Source organism: Erigeron canadensis, chromosome 8, assembly GCF_010389155.1.
Source record: "Erigeron canadensis isolate Cc75 chromosome 8, C_canadensis_v1, whole genome shotgun sequence".
Classification (NCBI taxonomy): domain Eukaryota; kingdom Viridiplantae; phylum Streptophyta; class Magnoliopsida; order Asterales; family Asteraceae; genus Erigeron; species Erigeron canadensis.
Window position 1 is genome coordinate 27,786,049 of NC_057768.1, and position 11,472 is coordinate 27,797,520.

The window sequence follows — 11,472 nt, forward strand, 5'->3', positions numbered from 1 at the left end:
GGGAGAATTTTCATAAGATCGTATAGACATATACATGTTCGCTTAATTTATTTATTTTTTCATTCTAGTTCATCTATATCTATATATATTTTATTATAAAACAAACTATCCATCTTTTTTTCAATTTTCTACTTTTAAAATACCCAAAATATCATTAATTTTTAAGATATTCTTAACTCACACACTAAATCTACCAAATATATCCCTAAAATATTTTCTAATCATATTTATCCAAATTATCTATTTTTTTTATTCATTAATTTAAATATTTCAACTTAATATCTCTATAATACTCTTAATAAAATTATTTACAAAAGATATATCTCTTAACCAAAAAATAACTATTCTACCGTTTACATTAATTACTTTTGATTAATAACTACATCATTACCACCACCGCCATCATCACTACCCGTTACCACCACCACCACCGTATTACGCGGGAACCCATCTCATTTAGAAAGGTAAAAGGCATGACAATCATATATAGAATCCTACTAGTTTCCGGATTAATTGGTATCATTTTCCCATTGCAAATGCTTTAGGTGATCATTATGGAGGGATTTGTAAGAAATAAATTACGGTTCCAATTCCGATCTCTTCTCAACTCTATATAATTGTACCTAAAGACAAGTATTTATTCTTAGAAAATGATAATGACAGCCCTAAGGTTGTCATTAATACCTTATTACATGCATAAAAGTAGTACTTTATACATAAAAAAACCACCTTTTGAATTTTCGCATGACAAAGTATAAATTTTAATACACCCAAATAACTAATACTGACAGCCTTAATGGCTGTCATTAACAAAACTCTTTAATTCTTTATAGTTTTTTTTGGTTAATTTTTACCGTTAAACAGTATCAAAGTTGTCATTTGGATCTTCAAGAGAAAACACAACCTTGCATGTTTTGAAAATGAATTCTCTGATGCTGAAAAGATGTTTGGTGATCAGGACTCTTTCTATCAACAGGGTTAGTGCTAGGTCTTGTATCAATAATCGGGTTGAGTGGCTTTGTGCTCCCAACTCGTATTCTTGTAAAAGTGTTATGTTTTGAGCAACTTGCGGGAATTATATGTATATGGGGGAAGTGAAGGTGGTGCTGCTATGCATCTAAATTGGGTGAAATTCCTCTCACATGTTGATATTTTTAATCCATAAAAAACATGGAGGCAATTATTAATTCATTATATAATATATATATATATATATATATATATATATATATATATATGGAGAGAGAGAAAACATAGTATGTGGTTGTAAGACATCTAAGCTTGAGTGTAGAACCCCTCACATACTAATTTTTGTAATATATATAATGGGGGATGAGAATTTAAGGCTGTTAGGTATCTAAGCTTAAATGCCGGACACTCATATTAATTTTTTAAACCATAAAAATCATGGAGCCCAAACATTTATTCATTAAACAATAAATAATAAAATATTAGTATGTGAGGGGTTCCACACCTAAGCTTAGGTGTCGGACAACCTTATATTCCCTTTTCTGTATATATATATATATATATATATATATATATATATATATATATAAATGCTTGGGCCCCCATGTTTTTTATGGATTAAAAAAACAAGATGTGAGGGGTTCTACACCCAAGCTTATATGTCTAACAACCACATAAACCATAACCTCATATGTGTATATATACCGTTGTTTTAATTAAAAATAGATTTTGAAATCTTCAAATCCTGAAAACTAATATCAGAATGAATTTAAAAATTATCTAGATTACAAACTGGATATGAAAAGTTTTGAACACCCCTACACGTAAATATAAAGTCTATCTACATTAACACATTTTTTACTAAATTTAAATAGTAGTTCCATCTGGGTTCGATTGGTTTTAATTCGATGAATGTAAACATGAATTACTTTTTAAATTATCTTTGAATCTTAACTTTTAATTTTAATTCGATGGTTAAGATCTTCAACTTAAAATTTACTTAACTTTAGAGAATCCTTTGTTTGGTCGATCTCATTTGATCAAAATTGATTTAGTTGAATTGTGAAACCTTAACTTTTAGTGTTTTGTGATACATTTTTCTTTAAATACTTAACTATTATGATACGAAGAAAAAGATAACATGCAATGCAACTTAATCACTACTTTAAAATGCACCTTTAAATAATACAATTTAGTATAAAAGGTTTGCACTAAAGATAGGAAAATATTATGTTGGTATATAAAATTGGGGAAATCTCGTCATATAATGGTGAATCATTACACGTACTTTAGACAATGAGATGTTGATCATGAGCCATTACAAATATTCAGAGTAAAAAATTCAAAGATCAAAATCAAGACCTTGAATAATTTAAGAGTGTCTCTGACCAGCTGAGTTAACATTCATTAACAGTATTAGTATATTACTACTAGTTCATTGCAATTTGCAAGGATAGTTTAGTATTTTGGATAATTATCTTGGTGTGCCCTAATCATTTATATATATATTAAAAATCAACTTACTTTTTACAACATTTTATGCTTAAGTTACAACCATACATGCATATAACTTTTACCTCTTTCCCTTCTAACCCCCTAAACTTTTAATCTTTTACTTTTTTTCCATTTTCACTTATTTACCTTTTAACTCCTAAACTTTTAATCTTTTACATTTTTTGCCATAAACTTTCACCTCTACACCTTTTAACCCCCTAAAATTTTATATCTTTTACATTTTTGTCTGTCAATAACTATATTTAACTTTTGCTTCTTTGCGTTTCTATAATAGGTTCTTATGTTTCTATCAAACAACTTCCATTTATACCTAACCTATGTTTGGTGTGAAGTTATTTCTGATCATTCTTTGCCTATATTGTTAGAGTGCCAAATTAATGTATGTTAGGGATTTTATCAAATGACATTGTCATCTAAAAAAACAATCTACTTGAATCCGCAAGATGTGTGATATAATCTACAACAACGTGTGGGATACACAACTACTACGTCTAAGCTTAATGAACACTTATCCGCGATGTTATTATAAAAACCCCGCGACAACGCGCGGGTGTTTATTTCTAGTTTTAACTAAAAGATACATAAATTTGTTGGGTATATAAAAGCAAACATTTTGAGCATCTCCATGCTCCAAATTCCAATCCACTCCCTCTCTCATCTACACTATCCTTCAAACTCAAACTCTCATTTCATCCTCCTCTTCCACCAGCACCATAGCAACTACCATCATCGCCACCATTAACCGCCGTACTCTTCCTTTATTCCAATCAAAACTTACATTTAACACTCCTAGAGTCCTAGTCAATCAAAAAGACTTCACAAGGCCAAAAGTAACCATTATATGTTCATATATAGTCCTCACCTTCTATCTCCGGTCACCAACTAGTATTTCCACTACCACCTCAAGCGCCGCCGTGTAAGGCGGAGAACATAGTTTCCCGGTAAGTTTTCATTTGAAGCATAAATAGTCTCTTTTTTTTTTTCTTACTTCACATGCATGAGTTTGTTACATTACTGAACAAAAAACACACTCGTGTGTTTTAAGCATACCCCACCACCTTAAAACCCTCCCTTCACATGCATTTTGTCCCCTTTGTTTCACTGCCACCATTCACCACCATAAACCACCACCATTTTCCATCATTACCCTTTTCAAGAAACTTAATCTTTACATGCATATAGTGACAACATTCACCAAAGCTTGAATCTTTTTCCAAACCCCACTTCCATTTTCACCATTTCACAACATCCAAACTCACAAAAATGTCACAAAGTTTCAAACCTTACATACATGTTGTAACCACCATCACCAAAGTTTGAATCTTTTTCCAAAGCCCACAAAAACCCAGTTCCATTTTCACCTGAAAACACCATTTCACAACATCCAAACTCTCAAAAATGCCCAAAGTTTCAATCTTTACATACATTTAGAGACAACAATCACCAAAAGTTTGAATCTTTTTCCAAACCCACTTCCATTTTCACCTCTAAACACTGTTTCACACCCCTTCACTCACAAAAAATGTCAAAACTTTCAATTTTGTACACTTTTTTGACATTATATCTCATGACACCACCATTAGTCTCAGCCCTATCACCAGATGGCAAAGCCCTACTCAGCCTCATCACCACAACCACCACTTTGACCTCATGGAACTCATCTTCACAAACACCATGTTCATGGCAAGGCATAACATGCTCACCACAAAACAGAGTTATATCTCTATCTATACCAAACACATTCTTAAACCTTACATATATACCTCAACAGCTTTCATCTCTATCATTTCTACAGCTTCTCAACCTTTCATCCACCAATATTTCAGGCCAAATCCCACCATCTTTTGGCTATTCTTTCCCACATCTAAGGCTTCTTGACCTCTCTTCAAACTCAATTTTTGGCCATATTCCACCTGAGTTAGGCCAACTTGCTTCACTGCAGTTTCTTTATCTTGACTCAAATCAACTCACTGGCATAATCCCACCTCAAATCTCTAATCTTTCTTCATTACAGTACTTTTGTATTCAAGATAATTTGATAAATAGTACTATCCCATCTGAGTTAGGATCTTTAGTATCTTTACAAGAGTTTAGAATTGGTGGTAATCCTTACTTGACTGGAGATATTCCACCTGAGTTGGGGTTTTTGTCAAATTTGACCACTTTTGGAGTGGCAGCCACAGGGCTTTCTGGGACTATTCCTGTGACATTCAAGAACTTGGTTAATCTTCAAACTTTAGCTATTTATGATACTGAGATATCGGGTTTGATACCTGCAGAACTCGGGTTTTGTTCTGAGTTAAGAAACGTGTATCTTCATATGAACAAACTTAAAGGGTCAATTCCTAGTGAATTGGGAAAGCTTCAAAAGCTTACTAGTTTGCTTTTATGGGGGAATTCCCTTACTGGGCCGATTCCCCCTGAGCTTTCGAATTGTTCGTCGCTTGTTGTATTTGATATTTCGGCTAATCAGTTAAGTGGCGAAATACCGAGTGAGTTAGGGAAGTTGAAAGTTCTTGAACAGCTTCATTTGTCTGAGAATATGTTAACGGGCCCAATACCGGCTGAGCTTAGTAACTGCACGAGCTTAACTGCGATTCAGCTTGATAAGAACCAGATTTCGGGCCAGATTCCGTGGCAGATTGGGAACTTGAAAATGCTGCAGAGCTTCTTTTTATGGGGAAATATGGTTTCTGGGACGATTCCATCTTCTTTTGGTAATTGTACCGAGCTTTACTCCCTTGATCTTTCGAAAAACAAGCTAACGGGCGAAATCCCGGAAGAAATCTTTGGGTTAAAGAAGCTGAGTAAGTTGTTATTGCTTGGGAATTCGCTTTCGGGTAAGATGCCTAAAAGTGTTGGAAAATGTCAATCCTTGGTTAGATTAAGGCTAGGAGAGAATCAGCTATCGGGCCCGATTCCTAAGGAAATCGGGCTGTTGCCTAACCTGGTGTTTCTTGATTTATACACGAATCGTTTCTCGGGTCTTTTGCCTCGTGAGATAGGGAACATTACGGTTCTTGAGCTCTTGGACGTTCATAACAATCATTTAACGGGTGAAATCCCATTTGAGTTAGGTGATTTGGTTAATCTTGAACAGCTCGATTTGAGTCAGAACAGGTTCACTGGTGAAATCCCTTTGAGTTTTGGTAACTTCAGTTACTTGAATAAACTCATCCTCAATAACAATTTGCTTAGTGGTTCGATCCCTGGGTCGATCAAAAACCTTCAGAAGTTGTCACTTCTTGATTTGAGTTCAAACAACCTTTCGGGCCAAATTCCTTCTGAGACCGGGTCAATCACGAGCTTGACCATTAGTCTTGACTTAAGCTCAAACAGATTCCAAGGTGAGATACCAGAGTCAATCAATGGGCTGACTCAGTTGCAGTCACTTGATCTTTCACACAACTCGTTTCATGGGAAAATCTTGATCCTGAGTTCACTCACCAGCCTCACTTCCTTAAACGTGTCCTACAACAATTTCTCGGGTCCTATCCCAATGACACCTTTTTTCCGAACTCTGACACCCGAATCATTCATCCAAAATGCGGGTCTTTGTGAATCCAGTGATGGATATTCGTGTTCTTCACGAACATCCACAAGAAACGTGTTAAAATCAGCGAAAACGATAGTTCTAGTGATCGTAATCCTGATATCAGTGACCATGGCAGCTGCAGCCACTTGGATCTTTATGTCAAAAAACCATAGGTACATGATCAAAAACTCTTTAGCTGACTCAGATCCTGATTCTCGAGGGGACGATTTTTCATACCCATGGACATTCATTCCCTTCACAAAGCTCGGTTTTACAATTGACAACATTTTGGATTGTCTAAAAGACGAGAATGTGATTGGAAAAGGATGCTCAGGAGTGGTATACAAAGCAGAAATGCCAAATGGAGAGGTCATTGCTGTCAAGAAGTTATGGAAAACAAAAAAAGATGAAGAACCTGCAATCGATTCTTTTGCAGCTGAAATTCAAATTCTTGGCCATATCCGGCATAGGAATATTGTGAAACTGCTAGGGTATTGTTCTAACAGAAGTGTGAAGCTTTTGCTTTACAATCACATTGCTAATGGGAATTTACAGCAGCTGTTACAAAGCAACAGGAATTTGGATTGGGAAATTAGGTACAAGATTGCAGTTGGGTCTGCACAAGGCCTTGCTTATCTTCATCATGACTGTGTACCCGCGATTCTTCATAGAGATGTTAAGTGCAATAATATTCTTCTCGATTGCAAGTATGAGGCTTATTTAGCTGATTTTGGGCTTGCGAAGCTTATGAGTTCTACAAACTATCAACATGCCATGTCTAGAGTAGCCGGATCCTATGGATACATTGCCCCAGGTATGTTTTTGTTATCATCCTTGGAGTGAGATAGTAATGTTGCTAACCAGTGTACAAACTATCATAATACTCATTTTTAATAGAAATGGCAAAATGGATGGGTTGGATGACAGGCCAAAACAAGTGAGTATTTGCTATGAGGTCAGAAGGGGTCGGACTAGGCTAACCCGAAACACGTGTATTCTAAAAAACTTTTAACACTCGGGTTTTTATCAATTATTAGTTATCACATACTTATTTATATACATCTCCAAATTTGACCCAAAACATTAGAAGGTTCTATCAGTTTTTGTTAAGCGCTTAAAACTGACGATCGTGATTTGATTATATCAGTAATCATCTCTATTAGTTTTTTATAAAATGTAATCATCTTTTTTTTGTGGTATGTAGAAAGTTTCACGTATAATCTTTGTTTTTGTGTGTGCAGAATATGGCTACACGATGAACATTACTGAAAAAAGCGATGTCTATAGCTACGGGGTGGTGCTGCTAGAGATCTTGAGTGGACGTAGTGCAGTCGAGAATCGGTTAAGGGAGGGTTCACATATAGTTGAATGGGTGAAAAAGAAGATGGGAAGCTTTGAGCCAGCAGTGACCATTCTCGACACCAAGCTCCAAGGACTACCCGATCAAATGGTCCAAGAAATGCTACAAACGCTTGGGATAGCAATGTTCTGTGTAAACTCTTCACCTGCAGAGAGGCCAACAATGAAAGAGGTGGTTGCATTGTTAATGGAGGTTAAGAGTTCACCTGAAGAATGGGGAAAAACCTCACAACCTCTAATAAAACAACCATCTACTCACAGTTAAGCCTTTTGGTCGTCATACATTAGGGTTTTGTTTTAGATTTGAGGGTTTAGTCATTGAGTTGTTTTTAGTTCTCAAATGGGTAAGAATAGAATTATGTGATTTGAGCATGAGAAGAAAGATTTCGATAAATGGTGTCATTGGTTTAGTTTGTTCATGGTAGGCCTTTTTTTATGACAATTGCAAATTTGATGCTTTCTGACTTATAAATTTTAGCTTTACCTAGATCATCTGATAATCCAGATACTTAGTTTGTTGATAGAGCAACAAAGCTCGAATACAAGAAAAGAAACAGAGAGTTGATATGTACACGATAAGACTGATCCATACATGACGCGTACAAGCGGCATATTATGTAATGCAAGACAATGTTGTGTATGTATGAACAAATTTTGTTCCATACATATCACTTGCCAACATATGCCACACAAATTGTTCCATACATATCACTTGCCAACATATGCCACACAAATTTTGTTCCATACATATCACTTGCCAACATATGCCACACATTAACAAAGTTAAATAACAGAAAGGACGTTCAGATACTATCCCGAGAAAAAAATTTATGAAATTGGAGTTGAGTATACGAAGAAATAGTGCCATTAAAAAAACTACAATACTATCTTTATCCATGTCTTATGACACTAGATCACAATGTTCTAATTATTCAAAGTCAAGGATTTCAAAGTGCAGATACAAACTCTCCATATATTTATGACATAGATAGAACACAAAAGAAAAAGAGAGAGTGAGGCCCACAAGTCTCCACGTTAATTGTCTTACATTTGGTCCATATCTCCTTGTTTTGTTGTTAGTGGAAAGAAGCATGTATCTGGTCAAAAAGAAGAAAGGAAAAAAAAAGGACATAAAGATAGATGACACGCTAGCAAACAATGCTCATGAAGCATGTCTGCTATTAACTATACAAACCAAGGAACACAAAAATATAGCTACATTGGATCTTCAAGTGTATTCATACTAACATTAATAGCAAGAAAATGACAGATCATGGGATAAAGGTTTGATTATATCATCAATCAACATTTTGGCAAAGATCTAGTGACTTGGTACCAAAATCTTTATGACAAGTTATAACATGAAATGAATAAAAGGGCTTACAAAGAAAAGTTTAAAACCATTTACATCTTTTGAAAAGGCCAACATTATATATAAGAATAATTTTCATACCGAAATATTGGAAGATCATAGTAATTTTTTCCCTTCACAGATTTGTTGATTATACTACTTTTATCAGGGGAAAAAAACACTACATTTCCTCTCTTTTTTCTTTTTTGTCCAAATAAATCAACTTTTGATCCAAAGTTGATTTCAACTTTTGAGCTCCATTAAGCACTACTAAAAACAAAGTTTATGATCTTCATCAAATACAAATCATGTGAAATACAAGGATGTCAGATTCCAAGAAATTGGGAGGTCAACTATTTTTTCATTTGATTTTGACTCATTAGTTGTCAACTTTAATAGTCCTAGGTTGACCAACTAAGCAAGAGACTTTCCAAGCCATAGGGATCCCAACTCCTCACTTTTTGTATCAATTAAACACTCCTAAGTCATCCTTAACAAGTCTTGAATACCTCAATTTCTACCACAAGTTTAGGATCATAAAAGGTCAAAGGTACCACTGACTGTCTGACTAGGCATTTTATAATGTTAGAGACACCTTTGACTCCCAGGTTATGTATGCTTTAGACAATTTCATGGAAGAAAACAATCCTCTCATATTGACCAAAGTGAAAAAAAGAAGAAAATGGTAGATTGATTTTCGTTGAAGAGTTCTCTCTGTCTAAACCTCAGCCAGTTACAAACTTCCTCTCTTTCTAGATAGGAAACTATATATCTAATCCGATACCAGAGTAGCATTGCCGAAGTATAAATATAGGCAAAAGTCCTTAATGTCTACATTCGGAAAGAAAAGAGTCAACACAATATACCAAAGCTTTCGGCTTGTAAGGCTACAAAAGCGTTTCCTTTGCAGTTTCCAAAGATCATATATTCCATTGGGAGATATTGTTACATATTAATATATTATGAATTTTGGGTTTAGCATAATGCTGTTTCTTAAATGGATGTAATGGGTCAAATGACTTCTTTAGTCGTCAAACTTTTAGATTTAACGTATACAACCTTTTAACTCTGAAGTCTTTCAATTAGATGATATAGATTATCATTGTGATAATTTCGTGTATGCAATCCTACTCATATATATTCTGTAGATCAGCTCAACCCCCTAAAAGTTTCCCGGCTTTTGGCTTAGCTCATTTGACCTGTTACACAACCCAACCAATTTACCAACTCTTGCCGGCACAGGAAACAGTTAGGAATGGAGTATTGCTAAAGAACCGAAAGTTTCAGTTGACAGTTGACACAAGCTAAGATAAGCCCCGTCTGAGGTTCTTTTTTGTATAAGACTACGTCCGAAAAATAAGTTACTCTACAAAAGTTAAATTATACAAAAAAAAAAAAAAGAAAAACAAAAGGAGTAAGTTGTGTACATTAATAAATGGACACAAAATAAATGAAAAAACATCAAAACATAAGAGAAAAAGAACAAAAAACAGTAGCAAGTAGAAATGACAGGTTTTGGATGTCTTTTTATGCATTTCTGATTCTCTAACTCGAACTTGTAAATGTTACAAAAGTGTAACAACAGTTTAAAGGAGGGAAGGAGTTTACATAAGTGACAAGTAACCAGATTTTGCAGATTTAAAAAGAAGAATAAATAAGTAAAAAGATAATATCACAAGGACATTATTAAGGGAACATAAAGGCTGTAAATATGTGAAAACCTTAAATGGAACCTTAAAAAGCATCCACAAAATCGTGAATGAGAACCCTGTCTTGTTTTGGTACAAAAATAGAAGAAGTTGAAGTTTTAAGTTTTTCTTTTCCTTCAGTTTTACGCGTCAACGTTATTTATTGATCACGTATGATATATAGCAATCGTTGATGAACTGATTAACAACTGCTCCATCCATATTCAGTAACCATTTACTTATGTCAAATGCCATGATTTGTTTGCAGTGAATTAGTATGAGGATTCTACATATAGGTTCATTTGATGATGCCATATTAGGATTGATTATTATTGCATACACCTAGCATCAGCTGCAAGAACTGAGGAAAATAGGGATATGGTATTCCTCATGGTTCAACTAGTCATTCCCACAAGGGAATATGTGGTTGTTACGTAGCTTACCTTAAGTGCGGAACTCATAAAACGCTATTGTTGCGATAAAAGGGACAACAAAGGCACGTCTATTTCATATGAATCATATCTCTTCACTACAAAAAGCATTTCATTTTTTCTTTTGCAGAATTCCAACTCGCTTTGTATCATAATTTTCATCGCTACCACAATGGTACAACGTAAATTTTGATACAAGGTTATTTGGAATCCTCATAAGAAAAAAATGAATGTCATTTGGATAGCAAAGTTGTAGTTTGGATGAAGAAAATACTTAATTCACATCATCTTAATCTCGGCATTTAATCATAGTATAACATCTAACAGTTTCTTTTATTCACATCATTTTAATCTCATGTCCTGCCACAAGTGACGGAATTTTTACACTAACTAATGACATGAATCGAGTAAAAAAAGAGATTACACCAAACATGTTTTGATGGTACTAGTAAGCTTGTGAAATTTGGAGAGAAACATGATTTCTTTAACTAAATTAAATGTAATTTAGTAGTAATTCGTTTGATCAACTAAAATGCCAAATATTTTGTATTTGTATGCTCCGAAAATTGTAATGAACTACATAATATGATTCTTTTTAGTACAAATATATAACTTTACTTTCGA

General features: G+C 34.4%; 1 protein-coding gene across 1 annotated transcript; it reads left to right on the plus strand.

The window, feature by feature from the left end:
• Window positions 1–920: 920 nt before the first annotated feature.
• Window positions 921–7,846, plus strand: LOC122610543 (LRR receptor-like serine/threonine-protein kinase RGI5). The gene is made up of 3 exons (XM_043783523.1): window positions 921–977; window positions 3,800–6,833; window positions 7,261–7,846. The coding sequence occupies exons 1-3, from the start codon at window positions 921–923 to the stop codon at window positions 7,641–7,643; spliced, it is 3,474 nt and encodes a 1,157-aa protein (XP_043639458.1). The 3' UTR covers window positions 7,644–7,846.
• The last annotated feature ends 3,626 nt before the right edge of the window (window positions 7,847–11,472 follow it).

Coding starts and splice junctions, on each gene's coding strand:
- LOC122610543 (XM_043783523.1), top strand. CDS start 921: ATGAATTCTCTGATGCTGAAAAGATGTTTGGTGATCAGGACTCTTTCT. Junction 978..3,799: donor GGACTCTTTCTATCAACAGG/GTTAGTGCTAGG, acceptor CCATCACCAAAG/TTTGAATCTTTTTCCAAAGC. Junction 6,834..7,260: donor CTATGGATACATTGCCCCAG/GTATGTTTTTGT, acceptor TTGTGTGTGCAG/AATATGGCTACACGATGAAC.